The sequence below is a fragment of the Pteropus alecto genome, unplaced genomic scaffold, assembly GCF_000325575.1.
Source record: "Pteropus alecto unplaced genomic scaffold, ASM32557v1 scaffold156, whole genome shotgun sequence".
Classification (NCBI taxonomy): Eukaryota; Metazoa; Chordata; class Mammalia; order Chiroptera; family Pteropodidae; genus Pteropus; species Pteropus alecto.
This window is the reverse complement of record NW_006437746.1, coordinates 1,341,637-1,362,403: the sequence shown is the minus strand read 5'-3', so window position 1 is coordinate 1,362,403 and position 20,767 is coordinate 1,341,637. Positions and strand designations below refer to the sequence as shown.

Below are 20,767 nucleotides of genomic sequence, written 5' to 3'. Positions count from 1 at the left end.
GTAGAAATAATAAAGTCTCTTGATATGATCAGTATACCTTCCAAAGTCTGAAAGAATCAATCACTTGATAATATTTGGCAAGTTTTAGCATCTCCCTTCTGTGGTAATGTTTGTATTTTCTTTTGGTGATTCACCAAGGTAATTTACCATTTTTGAATTAGCAAAGTACTTGTGCCGCAAACCTCTGCTGCTGCTGTTTATCTCCTCTTGATAAAGCCACGTGTCTGTGAATATATTACATACACCTGTCAGTCAGCTCTGTAGACCAAAGACCAGCTGAGTGGAGTGTAACATGCGGCGTAAAGTACAGACTCCCATTTCATTTCTCATGTCTCAACACAAAATGCTCTTCCACATCAAGTCTTCTGATTTTATATGATGACAGTGATTGGTCAGAATGTATTACAGTGTTTACTGTACAGACAGTGTCTTTGTCATGTAATTAAAGGGCACGGGAGCTGCCAGACTAAACAGTGGGCTGAGCTTCAAATGCTCTGTGACTTCCTGGACACACTTATTCCCATCGCGAACATGTGTTGTCATTCAGCATTCTTTGCCACAGCATGTGACTTAGGAAAGGGACCAGGCAGTGAAGGGGACTCACCATGGTTCTTCAATGAGGTGAATGCCTCTGAGATGCCTTGTACTCTCAGAAGGCACCATTTTTCTGTGTGCATTTCTTCTCTCTGCTAGGAGTCATAAATCCAACTTAACCCAGCTGTTTACAATGTACACAAAATAGTTAGCTTTTGAGGACAGACTTCATTTGAAGTATCCTGAAATTCTAAAGTAGGGTAGGCCCAAAGAGAAAATGGACAATGGACGTGAAAAGGCCATTTCTAACAATAAACCGGAACAAGAGTCATCCTAATTAGTAAACAAAGAAAATTCCATTAAGATAATTAAAAAATTAAGTTTATTAGGGTAACATTGGTTAATAACATTACCTAAATTTCAGGTGTATAGCTTTATAACAGGTCATCTGTATACTCTATTGTGCGCTCACCACCCAAAGTCTAGTCTCAGTCTCTCACCATATGAGTTTTTTTTTTTAAATAGCACTTTTTGAGAGTCTAGTGAAACATGCACACTCATAAATTAGTATATTTTTTGGGACAAGTAAATTGTCAGTATGTATTAAACCTTACATATCCTTTCATTCCAGTTCTAGGAATATATCCTAAGAAAAACATAAAAGATATGAACAAATGTTTATATATAAGAATGTTCATTAAAACATTCATTAAAACAACAACAACAACAGTACTAAAGACAGCTTTTGCCCGTCTTCAAAGAGAGCTTTTTCTGGACCAGTCCTGGATGCTTCACACGTGGACCTTGTCCACTCACTGTCACCGAGTGAAGAAAGTGATACTTAGAGTTAATGCACTTGCCCAGGAGCACAGAGCTAGGGACAGTTGAGTGAGGATTTAAATGTGTTAGAAGTGATCCATCCCTTAACCACTACCTTTATTTTTTTCTAATGAATACTAATAAAAAGTAGAAAACAAGGATCCATCAACAGAGGACTAGTTAATACACTAGTCGATTAGAAAACTCTGTGTAAGTAAGTGTAAGAACTTGCATTTCAAATGAGTAATGACATGGAAAGATTTTTAATAAACCCCAATTTTTACAAAGTATGTTTTGAACTTTTTCTCCCACCCCTTCTCCTGATACAGTATATCGAACAGGGTCTTAAATTAGGCAGATTCCAGTTCTAATGCCAGATGCATTGCTGGCTTTGTGAGTGACCGTGAGCATTTGCCTCGCCAGCTGAAGCTTCGGTGTCTTTCTCTGTAACATGGACTTCACCTCCTAGGGTCGTTAGACATTAAATGGGGAGTGATCGTCCAAGTGACACAGAGCACATGCGTAGGACACGGTTGCTGTTATTTTAAAGACGAGGTCGATCCTATGTCCTATATGAATAGAATAAAGATAAATAATACATCAAAACTTATTAATGATTATCTTACAGTGCTGGGATTATGATATTTTCTTTGTAATCCTTTTCTATTTTTCCCAGATGTAACATTCAATAAAATGTTAGATTTTATGCTTCTTCATTTCTACATTTTATATAAATAGCTATATAAAATTATGATTTTTAATAATTATTTTTTATAAACCGGAAAAAAATATCAAGTGGTTAAGCACACGCATACTCACACATAGTGGCTGTTGGCTCTTATCTGACATTAGCATTAGTGACAGTCCATAACCCATCTGTGGTTTTCACAGTCAACAAGGTGGCCTTTGGGTCAGTAGTTTCAAGCGGTTCATCATTCTGTATTTTTGTCCATTGGTACCATAGTATTATGGATTGATTTTGGAAACAGCTCCTGAAATGAGCTGGAGGATACTAAAGTTACTCGGCATAATAAAAGTAGAATTTACAGGAACTGGGACTGAGCCTAAGGTCTGAACATCAGGGAGGTCGAGCAGGGTGTCGAGCTGTTCTTTCTGACCCCCTTTCGTTTACCCGCATTGACGTTCTTGCTTCCTGTGTCATGTGAGCATTGAGACAACGAGGCTTTCTTTTTCCTGACAGCTCTTTAAATGTTGGCGTGCCTCGGGTTCCTGCCCTCGGTCTACTTGTCACTCTTCTTTCCAGACCGAATTCATGTTCTCGTCCAGACTGGCCTTTCCTCTCTATACATTATCCTCTAGTGCGTTAGAACAGTTAAGATCATGAACTGTGAAACCAGCTGTGTTCCCGTGGATAAGGTTCAGTGTTAGTTTTCTTCTCTGGAGAATAAGGTTCCTCATTCCCACCTCAGGCTAAGGGTTAAGTGAGAGGTAAAGCTCTAATTAAGCCTCGCGTTATTAGTGCACAGGAGCTTCTGTAGGTGACATCGCTCATGGTGATGTTTGTCGTTCTGGTGGTGGTCACAGCGGTGGCCTCCAGGTGAGACAGATCAAGTACCTGGAGTCATTCCTTATTTCCTTGCTACTCTCACTCCTATATCCGATAGACTCTGGTTTTTTTTTTTCCCATTAAAAAAATTCTTTTTCCCCAGTAGACTTTCAAATCCCTTGATAGAAACTCATTAATTTTTCTCATCTTTGTCTTTTCTTCTTTTCTCCTACTTTGGTTCAGGTTGCATCTTACCTTGAGCTTGGTCATTGTCAGCTAACTAATCTTCTTGTCCCCAGTCCTTTTTGTTATGAGTCCGTCCTCCTCACTGCGGCCTGAGCAGTCATTGTAAGACTGTAAACTTGGTAATGGCATGATTTTGCCCAGTCCTCCCATCACTGGAGAGGCTCAGCAGATTTTCAGTAAAAGGCCAGATAGTAAGTATTTTAGGCCCTGTGGCCAATGGGCTCTGCCAAAGTGCCTCACCTCTGCCCTCTGAGTGTAAAAGCAGCCACAGACCACGTGCAAGTGAACAAGCATGACTGTGTCTCAATAAAACTTACTTATGGGAACTGAAATTTGAATTTCATGCAGTTTTCATATGTCACGAAATAGTCTTCTTTTGATCTCCCCCCACCCCCACCATTTAGAAACCTAACCACCGTTCTCAGCTTGGGGGCCACACAAATACTGGCGGCTGGTGGGGTTTGGTTGCGGGCCAGTTACCAGTCCAGACTTAGAGGATAAAGTTCAAACTCCTGAGCCTGGCTCACAAGATCTTTTGTGATCAGCCCTGGCTGACTCCTCCAGCCTAATCTTTTGTTCCCTTCTCTTTACCTCCCCTAATGCAGTGAACCTGACTTTTCACTTACTCTTCAGTGCCTGTCATGAACCGTTCTGTTTTTGCTTTCTGTCATGCGGTTCCCTTTGCCCAGGACACAGCACATCCCTACGCATCCTCCTTTCCGTCCTGCCCCTTCGCCCATCCACTGCCCGCCAATCACCTACTTTCACGGTTCAGCTCAAGCAGTCTCTCTACTGCGGAATGTGATCTAAGCTGCCCGGGTTTATATCTGAGCCTCAGTGCTTGTCACCTGACTGACTGACTTCTTTGTACCTCAGTTTCTCATCTGAAAAGAAAGTTCATCATCATTATCATAATACTTAACTCATAAGGTGTTTCTTTTTCTTTGTTGGGACCCAGTGAGTGAGCTCATGTGCAGCACCGGGAACTGTGTCCTCCACGGAGTGACTGCGATCTGCGTTTATTGCTGTTGTCATTATCGGGGACACTTTGGAGCCTCCGTTATGCCCCTCAGATGGAAACGACTGTGTTTTCCCTTCTGTACCCTTTGTAGCCATCCATCCTAGCACTTAATAATACTCGGTGTAGCTCCGGCTTAGCCCAGTGCACGGCACATAATAATAGACACTCGGTAAATGTTTATCGAGAGAAGGAGAGAAAAGACAGCAGCCTTAGTCTGACTTCAGGTAGATGCCAAAGCAAAAATATCTTGCATCTCATTAAATAATAGGACAAAAAGGGACCATAGAGAGTATGCAGGTTCATTAAGTTGAAAAGAATTTAAAGAATATCTCTTACACAATTGCTGTTTTTTAGTGTTGGGCTCGTGTCTGTAGAGGAAGAGAAATTCTGGCCCCGTGTATAATCTAGTGGTCCTCTTAGGGACTTGCCTCTGGGGTGTACCCCTGCCAATCCTGTAACTCACTGATGCTGTTTCTTTCAGTTTAGTCCCCCCTCCACTCTGGTGCAAGGGTCAACATGCTTCCTTACCTCTAGTTTCGATGTGAGTTGCTGTGTGACCGTACAGAATCGTGTATCGGGGAGCGTACCAAGGATTCAAAGAACTATTAAAGAAGGGAGGTTAGCTGCAGAGTCACAGGGTTCAGAAAGACAGAAGGTGAGGGCTCAGGACCCAGAAAGAACAGAAAGCACTGGGCAGATGTGGGAATGAGTGGCCAAAACCCTTGGCTGGTTAACCAGTGTTAGAGCCTCGTGCAGCGACAATTTGTGTAAAGTCCTGGACAACATGGGACTTTCAGGCCCCTCGTAGCGTCTGCAGTTAGGAGTCAGATGTCTTGTAAATGGGTCCCATACACTGTGGGGAGACCCTCTGAGTACAGCTCTTTCACCTCAACTTCTGTGCTTCCTGTGATAGAAACATTTGGTTGCTTTGTTTCTCTCAACACGTGGATTATGTCTCAGGGCTGTATTGGGCATCTATTGAGGTAATAGGCAGAAAAGCATTTTGAAAAGTTGCTAATGTAGCATACAACCCCTTTACTTCCATCTAAAATCTCCTTTCTGTTGGAAAACACTTGCTTTTCACTTAACCATAGTTTCTCTTAATGAAATTCATACCTTTTTCATGCTATTTTAGGCAATGGAAAATTTCACAGGTACGTTCTGGTATAGCCTTATTTTCTAACTGAATTCTAAGACTTTCTCAGCAAATGAAGGCAGTCACCTTTATAACTTAGATTAAGTTATTTTTATATTGTATATCTTTTTTGACCACTGGGGCGTAAACTTCCTCAGGGAAGAAGTATAATGCCTGCCCATAAGGAAGACTCTATAGATCTTTGTAAAATGACGAGTCTAAAAATTCTCTGTGCTAAAGCTGCTGAAATCTCAACCCTTCCTCCCTCTTTTTGTGAAAAATAATTCCTTAGATGTGTACCTTTATTGGTAAGACTTCTGCAATTCTCTGCAAGGGGATTAGCAAGCATTGCAGGCAAGGGCAAACATTTCAAAGAAAAACATTACAAATATTGTTGCTTTCAGGGTAGATATAATATGCTATAGCTAAACATTATGAAACCATTTCTTTTTGAAGCTGATTCACTGAACCAGTCATTTGAAATTCTGCTTGATGTTAGAGATTTTTTAATTTAAAATGACTGCTGTTGGTCCACTAGACTGGCAAATTATGTAAATCATAAGAAATGAAAAGCTTTGTTTGTAGTCTAGTGCTCAATTACGAACAAATATGTACTCTGAAACTCCTCGCCAGTATTGTTGGAAAAATCTTTAAAAGTCCAGCATCTATTTGGGGTTTCTACACAACTTAGCCAGAAGTGGCTTATTCAAAGACTCAAATGTGAATCATAGGTGGGCTCAAGTAATCATATGAGCCATTTAAATCTGGTCTAGAGGTCAGAGGCAGGGAAGTCAAAGAGATTTGAAACTTGAGAAGGATTCTCCTTGGCAGAGAGCCTTTATTTCTGGTTTTGGAGATGGAGGAGGCCATGTGGCAAGGAATGTGAGTGGCCTCCAGGATCTGAGAGGGATCCCTAGCCGACAGCCAGCAAGGAAATGGGGACATCAGTCCTGTATCTGAAAGGAACCAAATTAGGTGGCGTCTCTGCCAGTCTGGGACAGTCCCTTGTCCTTGCCTCCTCTTTCATGACTGTAACACTTTTTAAGTGCACTGGGTCATTATTTTGTAGGACGCTCCTCAATTTGGGTTTGTCTGATATTTTTTCGTGATTAGATTGAGGGTATGTAGCTCTGGCGAGAGCACGCAGAAGTGGTAAAGCGCCCTCCCCAGTGCATATCTGGGCACACGTGACGCTGACAGCTCTTATTCCTGGTGATGCGAAGCATGCTCGCTTGGTCAAGGCGGTGACGGCCAGCTTTCTCCTCTGTGAATGTCTCGTGGGGAGGTACATTGAGACAATGCCGGTGTCCTGTTTTTCGTCATATTTTGGTGAGGTCATGTTTTTAAACTGCCACAAAGTTCAAATTTTTCATCATTAGATCCAACAGAAAGAAACCCATGGCAAGGGCTCAGTAGCGTTAATCATGCGTTGAGTTCTGAGATAGTTTCCAGGAAAAAAATTTCCCAGTACCAAGTAAGGTCCATATGACAAGATGAATTCCTGAAGTGCAGAGATGGTGAACGGAGAAATCCTTTGGAGAAGACAGTGTCCCTGTGGATAGGGTCGCCTGCGGAGATGGTAGATCTGGACTTCTGACCCTTCACATGGATTGTCTCTGCCCATACGGGTGGATAAAAACTTCAGGCTAGCAAGCTCAAGACAGTGCAGCTCCATGGACTAACCCTGATGTACCCTGAGGCCTTTATCACTGTCGGGGCCTGCTTTCTTTGTCCCACAAAACCGAGCTGAGAGTAGGCAGAGATCCTTTGCCTTCCTCTCCCTGGACGTCCCTCTCCCATACTTCCTCTTGGCTCTTTTGTCCGAATAAATAGAAGTCCAGTGGGGTAGGGTGGGGGAGGAGGGGCTTTGTTTCCTTTTAACTCTTGTTTTTGGTTCATCCTTATTTTTAGTCTTTAAAGGAAACTTTAAAAAATGTTAATGATGGTTTGAAATTCAGCCCAACTCACTTCCGTAGCTCTGTGAACAGAAATGGAGTAATCTCCCTATTCCTACTTTTCCGATCTGAGTTGCAACTCATCATTTATATCTAAATATTGCTAGATTTACTTCACAGTCTTAACTATCAAGCATCAAATAAATTTTTAAAAATTCCCAACATCAGGGCAACATTTACTTCAGGTTACAGGAGGGAATTGTAATGCCAGGTGATACATCCTAAAGATTTCCATAGGTTTATTCAAAATTTTCTAATTCAGACAGCACCTCCCTTGTTAATAATAGAAACCACAAATGTACAAAATCCCAGTGAATCTTCTGAAACAAAACCTGTAAGGAAAATCCTTTAACTACACACAATTTGTCATTAAGTTTTACTGTTAAGGGAAGGACCCTCCCCGGTACCCCCAACAACAAAAACCCCACAGCAAAGTAATCCCAGGAAATACATTTGGGAAGGGAGGTATATTTCAATTTACTCATCTGGAATCAGTTTTAAACACAGTGTACTTAGATGGCTAAATAAAGGAAGAAAATTATACTGTGATGTAGTTAATATCTTCACAACTCTTCAAAGGTTAGGGATAATTTCAAAAAGATCTCTCTTTTGTTTGGTTTTGGTTTAAAGCAATTCAGATAAATCTCTTTACTACCTGTCCTCTAGGCTGTCCATAAACCATAGAAATTTCATTCTTTTAGAATATAGGATATAGCGAGCTCATGTAGTAAAATGATATTGGCAATTTAAATAGTGGTGGCCAACCAAAACAGAGCCCCAAATAAGATAGCCTTTCGCATCATGATTTTCCAAAGTCTACTGTGACGATTTAAGATTTGCCGCCTGAATAGTTCCTTGAGAATCAGCCACCTCAGCTTTCTTTAGAGGTGAGCCAGGTCCTCCCTAGTCTACAGAGACCCGCGCACTGGAGCTTCTAGTTAAAAAAAAAAAAAAAATTAACAAGAAGTAGTTTTATTTAACTTGAGTTCCCTTTTTATTTACCATGTGGGGCTCTACATGATGTTAGTCGGAGAACAAAATTGTTACGGTTGACTGTATTCAGAAGAACAAACTGAAGTGTGAGAGTTGAAGGAGCCTCAGGAGGTGGTCATGTCAGCCTGCTCATCATGTGGAGACTCAAAGAAGAACTAGTTGTAATTTTCAAGAATGATTGAAGGTCATCGATGTAGTCATGCTAATAATAGAATATATTTTAAAGGACTATCACGAAGTGTACTGTGAGTAGGTGCTTCTGGATCCAATGTCAGGGGAGACAGTGGTAGAGGGATGTGTAACTTCTGGGTACCATTGGAGAGGTAGTGATGTCTGTGTTCCTGTGACTTTCTTGGCTTTGGTTGCTAGGGCAACTCTGAGACGCCTGGGCTTTTTCAGCCTGGGCCTAATAAGAGTATATGTTATAAAAATTTTAAAAGACCTATTTAGGAAAAGACATGGTTTACATCTAGGAAGCTGAGGAAGGAGATTGGGAATGTGCCTATAGTCGCGCTTGGTCTTGAGTTTGTGCTTTTCCCGTCCTGCCCAGCCATGGTCTTAGAAGCTTCATTCTCAGATCTGAGTCTTCAATTGCCCAGGAAATGAGAGAATGTAAACGAATTTTGTATTTGTAGTCAAAACTTTTCCCTCTACTATATCGGAAGTACAGAAACAGTCACCTTTGTTTTTGGTGGATACCTATGGCTTCTAAGTGCTTCTGTCTTTGAGAACTCTCTTTCTACGTCGCTTTCCCTTAGCTCCTATTCGTGAACGCTGTGACCTTTTTTTGACTAGTCTCAGAGGCTTTTTTTTTTTTTTAAATCCATGTATTACCACCATGGCCAAACAGACTCTATGGAGGCCGGGTAACAAATCCCTTTTCTGCCCACTCGGCATGCTCTGTGAGGTGACAAACCGCCCAAACCCACAGTGGTGGCAGCGTGCCGAACGGCTACGGTTTGTCCTGCAAAGTAAGTTCCAATAAAATTAAGGAATTCAATTTTTTTAAAACCAAAGCCGGATCAGCAAATTATAGCTTGTGGGCTACATGTGGCACACTGCCTGTTTTTGTAAATAAAAATTTTTTGTGGAACACAGCCATGCCTATTCATTTATGTATTATTTATGCCTGCTTTTACAGTGCAGTGAGAGAGTTAAGTAGTTACTATAGAGACTATGCCCCACAGAGCTTAAAATATTTACTCCCTGACCCTTTACAGAAGAAAAGTTTACTGACCATTGGACCAAAGGAATATTTAGTGATGAGGCATTGTTTCTTAAAAAAAGGAAAAAAAACCTCACTTTTTAATCAAGGCTATTTTCTCTTTAAATTGCATGAAAAAATTCTTCTCTTAGATGACAATTTTTTCCTAGGTTTAATGAAGGAAGTGCCTAGAGTCTGTTGGATGATTGGTGTCTACTTTTTTTGAAGTTAACGATTATTAAAAAATCACTGTACATTAAATCATTAATGCTAAGTAGATATCATATGAGGCATATATGAAAGATTACAGTGTGACATGCTTATAATTTAACTGCAGTGCTGATTAGTTACATGATTTTAGCTGGCATTGCCTATTTTGATAGTCTTTATAATTGAATTTTAATACAATTTTACATTTATAAATATCAATCTCTTTGAGATTTTACTTGCTACACATCAGTAAAGCTAGGCTAATAGTCATTTGCAAAGAGGCTTCGTATTTTTCGTGTTTAATAAATGCAATTCAGAGTATTAAAAATGAGTCCATATTTAATCATATGCGAGTTAAGTATGAGCTGTCTAATGTGTGGTTATCTTTTTATTTCTTAACAGACTTGTAGAAGAAAGCAAACTGATCTCACTCATTTTTGAAGTAATTCTGGTAAGAAAGGAAATATGCATCTGAAATTTTAAGTGGAATTTAAACAGTTTTAAAGTTTTGATCACATCGTGTGCTTGGGTTCTAACCCTTACTTGGCCCAGAAGGCTTTTGTGTGTCCTCTGTCATCTTACTTAGACTTATGGGGCCTCAGTGTCCTTGTCTGAGCTGTGTCCAGCTCTGAAGCTATATAGGGACACCTGTTTAATGACCTGCTCTCTTTTCACATTTTATTTCCATTGACTTATCTACTATAGAAAGAATACTTTATCCGAGGTTAGTTTGTGGAGAGAGGGCAGAGTTTGTGCCTCAGAATGAATTTTCTGATGTTCGATGCGAAGTCCTCTCGCGTGTAGTCACGGGGCGGGTCAGCCGTTTATGCCTATGGACAGAAAGTTGTCTTCCTCGGAATGTAGAATAGCTTAGCTTCCACACACCATTTATTCATAGAATGCATCTTAATTAGAAACCATCCATCAAAGAAAACCTTGCATCTGTGGTTCTTATGTGTAGTGAATAAAATGGGATGCAGAATAGACCTTTCTTACTTCCGATAAATCCGATTTATACTAAATACAGATTAGAAAATTAGGCTGAAAATCGAGTTGGTGCTGATAGCAGTGAATGCCCTTAATTAAAGAAATGTTATTTCGTACCTGGTTGGGTTATCCGCCTTTGCCAAGAACTTTCCTTCCATAGCTAATTGACAGCACAAGGGACAATGGATGGAACAGATCAGCCAGATCAGCCTATCCTACTTTGGTCATTCATGGAGCGGTAACTGCGATGGTCTGATAACTCCACACATGGAAAATTAGCGCTCTTTAATCATCCTAAGATACAAGTTATTTGTATGTCGATGTGGCTGTCTGGTGAGACGTTCTTTTTCTTAGCTCCAGTTCTTTTTTTCCTTTTTTTAAGAAACAATGCCTCTCTCCTTTCAGGGGAGCCGGTTGGATTTGCTGAGCTATTTGAGTTGGGCAGGGAGAAGGTGTGGGAGTGGGCGAGAGCCTGGATTGAATTGCTTCAGATAGAAAAAGGGGACTTTAGAGCCAGTATTAGGAGAATAAGTAGAGAAAAAGAAGGTGAAGAAACATGGAGATGAAGGGCTTATGGGGATTTTGAAGCTTTGCCAAGTGGTCTGTGTGTCCCCACCTTCAGCGAGATATGCATTTCTTGCTGATTTGTTGTAGAATTGGATTTGTTTTGGAGAGCAGTGGGTGCAGTAAGCTGCTGGGTTTCGGACACGTGGTTGGGCGTGGGGCAAGAGTCAGTGCTGTCCAAAGTCAGCTGCACCTGGCTTGAGTTTGAAAACACACTGGCGTTGCACAAAAGGAGAATACTCTAGAGCTAGAATGGGCCTCAGTGGGTGGATGGGCCTCATCCCTTGCTGTGGCTGAAGGGCCTCTAACCTGTTAAGGTCAATACAGCTCCTTTGGTGACTGATAAAAAGTTCTCATCCTGTCCTTTGGCAATCATCTCGAGGTCTACAATCCACACATAGAAAATTCCTTCATGCAAGTTACCAAAACCCCTCCATACTTGATTAATCTTTGTATAATGAGTACCTAGCAATGCTTCAGATTTTATAAACCACGGTAAATGTTTAATTGGTTAAGGTCATGATTTAAACCATGATCATTGTGTTGTAGCTGTTGTAGGGAGTGGGTGGAAGGTGACATCTCTCCAGGTTAGGATTTCAGCTGGTCCTGAGCCCGGTGACCTCTCAGGCACATGTGGGATGATGCTCTTCCTTCAACCAGAATGGCTCCATACTCAGGTCTTTTGTAGGACAGTATTTTAAAAAGAGGCCCTGCTGCTAAAATAAGTAAAGAAAAAACAGTTGGAAATCACTGCTTTTTGTGACAGGACGTTGATGTCCTTGCAGAATATTGTTCAATTCCTATTCTGCTCTTGTCTTTCCTGAGTTGAATAATCACAACTTTTTTTCTCTTTATAAATAAATTTTTAATCAACGAAATATCTTTGTGTCATTTATCCTGTGAACTGTTACCTTCTCCTTTCTAAATTTTTGTCACGGAGCTAGGCATGATAGTATTTTGATTCTGCAATGTACACTTTTCCCCCCCAGATTTTAATATTTCTGAAAATGGGATGTACTTTCCAAATCAATGGCATTTTATAATTGCTTTCAGCCAGGTGACCTGGTTATCATTGCCTTAACCAATTATTTTACTTTTATTTTTCTTTTTATAAGTGCCCAAGAGCGATATAAGGATATATGTCTAAATATGTCTAAAAGAGCTCTTCCAGTAAAAATAAAAAGAAAGTTCTGTGTAATAAGAAACCATGTCATAGTTTAACTGGCAGCATTTTTCTTAGCGCTTGATAAAATAGTGATGCATCTTAGAACGGTTGGATTCCTAGTTTCAGGAAATATAGTATATTCTTAAATTAAGTTTGGTTTCCAAGTTCAAGGGCCTATCTGGGGTCTAGTGTGTGAGTAGCAGTTGCAAGCAATGATTTGATCAGAAGGAGAATAATGAAAAGATTGTGTAGGCCCTGCCGCTTCGCTGTTGCTTATGTCCTAAAAAAGCAAAAGAGCATTTGACTCATTTATCTGGTGGTCCACTGTGACCTCTTAATTACTTTTTTCTTTACTCTTAGTCCATGACTGTTTTCCAGCTTCTGTATAATGCACTTAAAGCCTGATTACAGGTTTTATAACTTCCTCCTTTTTTTTTTTTTATAGCGTTTCTCATAAGATATGCTGTTATCAGCAGTGCATCCTCTGCTAGATGTTTTTCATTAAGAAAGCAAACCTTTCTCTTCTGATGGGCAGGCATTGCAGGTAGCTTCTGTGTCTTTACCTCTGGCCTGGAGGAAAGTGAGGATGAAGAGAGCAGAATTTTGAATTTGATGTCATATTTGTGCTAAATAGCCATGTACAGATCTTTAAAAACGATTTCTGGGGCTGTGCGCGGGAACAGGCACTCCAAGTATGGATCCCACTGGTTAGATACATATCCAATCAAAAGTAGTTTTTATTATTTATATGAAAAAGATGAAAGCCATCTCCAGTTGTGACTGCCGACTCAGAAGGCACAGTGCTCCTTCCTGTCTGGGTGCCTAATATCTGGGCCCCCTGGATTCATGGTGCAGGGGGCGGGCCATGCGTAGGCCCATAACTGGTTGGGAGTAGTGTGGGAACTTGATGGGGAGAGGTAGAGAATGCCGTGGATCCCAAGGAAGGGAGCAACTGACAGCTCAGTGTGGAGAGAAGAGTCTGACAGAAGAAGTAACCTTTGAACATGGCCTTGAGGGAGCCGTCATGATGAGCGGGGGAGTCCAGCTTGGTGGGTGGTGAGTTCTTAGCTGTGCCTGGACCACAGATCATGAAGTGTAGGGAGTGAGGCTGAAAGGCGGTTTGGGATCCTGCAGGGTTTTATGCTTTTTCATATTTGTTCGGCTTTGCGAATAATTTATGCTTTCTAAAATCAGATGGCATCCTCTACTGAAAAAACAAACAAACTCTTAGAACCCCTATGCTGCAGGGGCTACGTGCAGTGAGGAGGTAGGCCGCTCAACCACAGGGTTGGGACTGGGAGAGAATCAGGCCTGGGGTAATGGGATTATACTGGAAACTTGAAGCAACTTGAAAGCTGGATTCTGGGAGTTCTCTGCAGGTCTCCATCAGCAGGGTTTTTGAGAGCAGCCAAAATGACTGCAGGGAAGGGGCATAAAAGACAGAGAAGGTCTCAGAGGTCCGCTCCAAGGGCCCAGGAGTACTCACCCCATGTTCCGGGCAGAGAGGAGGCAGGATATTTTTAATCCAGAGCTCCAGCCACAGGGTCTCTGCTTTAGGCAGGCCACACGGTGGGAAAGCCAGGTAGCTAGCTGATCGCCTTCTAAAAAGAGCTGTCACAGCATCTGGGTGCTGCTTTGCTGGCCAAGCCCATTGGATGAGAGTACCGTATTTTTGTGGCAGTGCGAGCAGCCATTTTGGGTAGGGATGGAGGCTGAGGCAGCACGCACTGGATTAAGCTGAATGGATTTCTACGTAGTCTTCATGGTCCCCAATGGAAGAGGCTGGTGGCTTGGTTTTGATGTGCAGAGTTGCTGCATGAACAAGAAAGAAGGCATCCTTTTTCCCCTTTTGCCACTTTTCTGAAGAGTAAAAGTTGCATCTAAACATGTCAAGTATGCGTTTGGATGGATCGGCCTTTGCATTTTGCTATAACTCTAATCTCTCTTCATTTTATTTCAGTGGTTTATTTCAGTGGTTTTGGCCTATGTCAGTAAATCATTTTAATGCCAAGTAATAGAGGCATACTGTTCTTCATTGGAAAAAAAAAAATCTTTATTCACGGCAGATTTTCCAATACGTGCCAAAATATCGCTGTCATGATATTTTATGTGTCTGTTCCAAAACAAACAATTAAAGAGCAATTTAAGTGGCAAATGTTAACAATAAAAATGAGATTAGCAACACACCAGTTTGACAATTATATTGTTTTAACAATTCTTGAGGATAGCAGTTGAAGCGAGCTTCAGTAAATCTTTTGAGTCAACTGTATCTTTAGAAGGGATTCCCTTTACAACAGGCCCGTGGAGCCTAAAGGATCCAATCACTGAGACACCAGCGCGGTATAGACGGCAGCCACGTTCCACTGAAGGAGTGTTTTTGATCCTGTGTGTATGCATCAGGCTCCATTCTCATCGCAGCCCACCTAATGCGAATTGGTTCTTAGAGTATGTTAAAGTGATAAGCTCCTTATACGTTTACAAATCTGCACGCTGGTGTCCAACATGCCATTGATAAGATTCTTCTGTGCACATGGGCATGACTTTCTAAACTAGAAAGCAAGATTTGATTGAAATTTCAAAATGCTTGATTTAGGAAGATACTTTCAAAGTTATACTAAGAATACTTATTAAATGCAGGAGATAAATCTGATTCTTTAACCTACACGTATACCTATTCAGGACTTCTGTAGATTGCAGAATGGAGCTGTATAACCAGTTCTTGTGTATGCAAAGGTGACTTTATACACTACTAACATACTGTCCTTAAAGTATGTATTTTGAGGTGCTTTTATGGGGGGATGGAAATGGATTTGCGTGGGTCTGTTCTTTGTCGCTTAAGTTGTACGTTTGAATTTGCAAAATAACTCTCTAGGGCTAAAATGCAATCTGTTGATGAAGCATTGAATGAGGTGAAGTTGCCCACGTAACAACTGAACAAATGACTTTAATCTGATTAATGCCACGTTTACTTGGTTAGCTGAGTACATGGGCTGAAGCTAAGTAAAATAAATGTATGTCCTTAAATTTTGGCTAACGCTTAACTAGTTTCTACAAATCAGCCCAATTTGTTTGGAAGATGGACTTTGTTAAGATAAAAACCACGTATTGTACCCACTGAAAAAAATGCTAAGCCAGGCCTTAGCATATCTTTGGCCAGTCACAGGGCACTTGTTGGGCATGTTCCACCTACGGCTCCTCCCAAGTGAGTCTGAGTTTTATGATCGTTATTGCTTCTAGTTCTGCTTGGTTGGGCTTTACTTTGAGGAAACAGTATTCCTTCTTCCTTCTTTCTAAGGGCACAGTCTTGTTAAAAAGCATGGAGGTAGATGATTGACAGGACAGTAAATAGTGAGCTTTTGTATTTTTTGGTTTTTATTCTTGATTGTGGAATTAGACTTGTGGACAAGCGAGGGTAAAATTAGGGCACATCAAGTGAGTGAGGCCTCAACGAGGATGAACTACAGATGAGGGAAGGGACAGGCATAGTCCATTAAGGGGGCATGAGGGAGACTCAAGAGGAAGCACACCATGCGTGAACTTTTGAAGAAGCACAAAGTCAGTATGGCACTAAAAGACGAGGTGACGTTTTTGTTCAAAGGTCTGTGACTCTTAGGTGCTTGCATGAGCCTTTCCTTCTGCACCCATCTCCAGCCCTGCGCTTTTCAGTAGCATAGCCGCAGAAAGCACGCTGAGCACTTGGAACATGGCTAGTCCAGACTGAGATGCACTCTGTGTCAAATACATACTGGATTTCCAAGGAAAAAAAAAAGTACGAAGTAGCTGGTTAATCTCCTTATATCGATTACACATGAAAATGATAATATTTTGGGCTAAATGCGATATTATTAAAAATCCATTTCATTTCTTTTTACTTTTTCTAATAATATCGCATTTGGGCTAAATGCGATATTATTAAAAATCCATTTCATTTCTTTTTACTTTTTCACTGACGCTTTCAGAACATTTACAACACGTGGTTTGTGTTCTATTTCTGTTGGATGGTGCTGCAGTAGATGATTTCCTAGGTTTCGTATCCTCAGTTACGCTGTGAGTTTCGCTTAGGGAAGAAACCACACCATGTACAGCCTCATTGACCCCCCAGCCCTTTGCCCTCCCTGCTTTTCGCCTTTCTGTGTGTCCTGATTTACTAGTGACCAAGTGAGGGAGGTGAGGCACGGCCGTCACATTTCGATCTTTCCTTCCTAGATAGCGGTCTCAGCCGACCTTTCTCCCCTGGATTGGAAGAAGAACCAGTAGGAAGGACCATGTTCTTTCGTGTGACATACTTACGAAAGGCGGTTTGTTGTAGCTCCCTTGAATTTTGACCACGGACGGTGACACTGCTCGATTTTACTCCTTTCCTAACTCTGGACTGTCTGGGGATGCCCGGCCTTCGGCCATCTTTGAGTTCAGGCTTGTATTAAAAAATAAAATGCCTACTGTGAATATTAGGCATTACCTAGTCTCACTACCCTTTTATAAGATGAGACAAAGTGAAATGATTTTTGGTAACTACAGAGAATGCCTGGAAGGGTCTAAGGTAAAGTGGATGATCACTCATCCTCAATGTGTAACCACTGAATGTTACTTTTTCTCAAACTTCTTTGGTAATACAGGATCCCATAAAGTTTATTCAGGAACAAAACAATTGAGAAGACCCACTTTTTAAGAAAGTGGAAGTGTCAGCAAAAGTTACTAGTTTTGATTACATAAAGCAGCAAGCATCTATAGCATTTGCCTTGGATGCTCTTTTGCATTTGTTTTCTTGGATGAGCAAGAAAAAGCAGAATTTATGTACTTACCCAGAACTGCAAAGGATTTTCCGATTGAGCCAGGAAATCTGATGCACTAAAGTAGTGTACAGATTTATGGGAAAAGGAGAGCTTGTTAAATAGCTCTAGCAAGTGAAATTGGATTTTGGATTTATTAGAGGTACCAAATTGGAGAAAGACTGTGATGAGAAGCCAGTAAAGGCAAGTTATTACCTAGGATTTTTAGGTTTATTTTTTCTGCTGACAAAAACAATACATACTTGTAAAGAGTTCAAACAGTACAGGATTATCTCACACAGGATGTAAAGGCCTTCCATAACATCACAGATTACAGCTCAATGCATATTCTCTTCATTATTTTCCACACATTATTATATCTTTTTTTTTTTTTCAAAAATAGGACCATACTAAATATTCTGCTTTGTATCTATCTTACTTCATAATATCCATTGCAGCAATGCTTGTGTATGTATATATGTATTACATGTTCTCCTTGATGCTCATGTAATATTTTATGCGTTAGCATAATTTATTGAGCCAATCCTCATTGATGGACATTTCAAATCCCCACCCCCCAACTTTCTGCTTATATGAGCAACTCTGAACTGAATATCTTTGTCCTATCTTTACACATCTGTGTGAGTTTCTATAGGGTGTTCTGAAGCCGAATTATTATACCAAAGTATATGCGTCTTTGGTATTTTAGTATTACTCTTGAAAATGGTAATTTTAAATTGCCCACACAGCTGTATAAAGCAACAGCTTTTTCGCCACACTCACAACTGAATATTATTGATCTTTTAAATCATCAGTTGTTTGTATTTTGAGCTGTTTGCTTTTTAATATCAGAGTCACATTTATCCATTTTTTTTGCTTACAGCGTCTCTGTTTTCCAGCATGCTTAGGAAAGGACTTCTAAACAAGGTTATAAAATATCAACCCATCTTTTATTCTATACATTTATGATTTCAGGATTAAATTTTAAATCTTTGCTCCAGAATAACTTTGTCAGGAGGAATGAAGCAAATCCAGCTTTTCTCTTCCCCATGCTCCCTCTCACCGTCACTGATTTGTTCCAGCATATTCGTTGATGCAAACCATCATCTGGTGACCTGGTTACCATGTTTATCCTTCATTCACTGTACCTCCACATATTGTTTGTCTGTATTGACATACAATAAAATGCATTTATTTATTATGTAGAATTTGATGAACTCTTACATAGGTATATTCAATCAAGATAATGAACCTAGTCGTCATCTCCCCTCGCCCCCCAATTCCCTTGTGGCTGTCTATAATCCTACTCCATTCCAGTGTCAGGCAACTATTAATTTGCCTTCAGTCACTGTAGATTAGGTTGTATTTTCTAGCATTTTATGTAAATATGTAATAAGGCATGGATTTTTTTCTTTCTTTAATGGACCCCTGGCTGCTTTGAGCATACTTCATTTCTTTTAGGGAGAAAGCATTGTGTCTAATGTTAACATCACCACTGTGACTTCCTTTGATTAGTGTTAGTAAAGCATATATTTTTTTTCCCATTCCTTAACTTTTAACCTGCCTATGCCTTTATACTTAAAGTGATTTTTTAAAATTAATTTTCAAATTTAAGTATAGGTATATAGTCTTATATTGGTTATATTAGTTTTAGGTGCACAATATAGTGATTCAACATTTTCATACCTTACAATGTGATCACCCCACTAATTCGAGTAATCTTCTGTCACTGTGTAAACTTATTACAATATTATCGACTGTATTCTCCTTTCCTCTCACCCTTCCCCCCAACTCCTCCCTTCTGGCAAGTATCCCTTTGGTCTGTGTCTGTCAGTCTGTTTCTATTTTGTTTGTTTTGTTTTGTTTTTTTTTTTAGATTTCACATATAAGTGGAACCATACGGTATTTGTCTTTCTTAAGCAAAGAGCACATGGGACCTGAATAGATGTCACCAGTGTGTGGCTTAATGAAATCTTTATGTATACTGATTATTTGATGCTTCCTGTTTTAGTATTTAGTTTAGGATTTAGTGTATCATGAATGTTTAGGGTCCGGATGTCTCATGTGTGTTTAATGACTCATGAATAGTAGGCATCTTTTGCTCTTTTCACCCACTTTTATTCATGTTTAGCGCACATATGCTCTATCTATATTTGTAGGCTTCACACATCTCATTTATTTTCTTCTATATCAGAATTAAATACTCTCAAGTAGTAAGGCCACTTCACGCGTTACATGTAAGAACCTGACAGTCGTGTACTTTTATTTTTAGTAACTCCTTACTACATACATCATAAAATTGAACTCCTGTAAAACGCTACGTGATGTGACTGTGGCTACCTCTCCTGCCCTGCGTCCTACCTCCCTTTCCCTTCCTGGTGATGCTTTCGCCCACACTGACTTCTCAGCTTCCTGACTGAGCTATGCATAGGCCTACTTGTCTCCTATCTCAGGACCTTTGCTAGTATTATTCCCTCTCCCCAGAATGTTCTTCCGTCTCTGAATGGTTCAGTGCACACCATCCTTCAGATTTCAGAGAGACCTTCTTTACCTCATCTTTAAATAGTCCTGTGAGAACGAAGGGGCCACGCCTCTCTCCAGCCTCGCCTCCCATCTAGCACAAAGTAGCCTTAGATATTAAGTAGCCACTCATTACGTATCTATTGAATAGTTAAGTATAATGCATTATTATTTTTAATGTAGTGCTGAATTCAATATGCAAACATTTTTAAAGGTTTTTACGGAAATACTTGTAAATGAAATTGGTCTTTAGTTTTTATATCAAGTCTATTACTGTTCTTTCTATTTTGAAATGTTTATGGTTTTATAAGAAATTGGAAAGGTGATACAGAGGGGTCCTGTGTATTCCACTCTGTTTCTCCCAATGGTTATATTTTATATGACTGTACTGCAGTATCAAAACCAGGAAGTCAACGTTGATATACTATTGGTGTAGTTCAATTTATCTACATTTTTTAGATTTTTTTTTTTTTTTATGGCCAAGGATATGGTTTGTCTTGGTTTATATTCTATGGATGCTTGAAAAGAATGTGTATGCTGCTGTTAATCATTGCAATGTTGCGTAAATGTTGATTGGATCCTGTTGGTTGATGGTGGTGCTGAGTTCTTGCTGATTTTCTTTCTAGTTATTCTGTCAGTTGAGAGAAGGGTGTTGAAGTCTTCAGTTAATTGTGGATTTGGCTGTTTCTCCTTTTTGTCTCCCAGTTTGTGCTTCAGTGTTTTGCAGCTCTGGTGCTGGTTCATACATCTTTAGGACTGAGATGTCTTTTTGGTTATTTGAATCATTATGTCATTTTATCATATTTAATGTTTCTCTATGTTCCTTTTAATTTTCTTTCCTCTGAAGTCTGTTTTTTCCTGGTATCAATATAGCTATACCTGCTTTATTTTGATTAATGTTTTCATGGTGTATCTTTTTCCATCTTTTTAATGTTCAACCCACCTTTATCATTATATTTTTAATGAGTTTCTTATAGACAGCATGTTGTTGGGTCATTTTTTATATTAATTCACTCCTCCAATCTGTCTTCTGTGTTGTATTAGAACTTTTATATTTAATATAATTATTGAAGTGAAGTATTAAATTTACCGTTTTATTTTTTCTATTGTTTCTCTGTTATCTTTTTTCTGCCTTTCT

The 20,767-nt window shown here is 39.9% G+C and overlaps 1 protein-coding gene across 1 annotated transcript in view; it reads left to right on the top strand.

Moving 5' to 3' along the window:
- The window catches only part of ULK4 (unc-51 like kinase 4), a 386,787-nt gene that overhangs the window by 162,825 nt on the left and 203,195 nt on the right, over nt 1-20,767 (top strand). Inside the window, 1 exon segment of the mRNA XM_015591710.2 lies at nt 10,027-10,075. Coding sequence (XP_015447196.1) covers nt 10,027-10,075 — 49 coding nt within the window.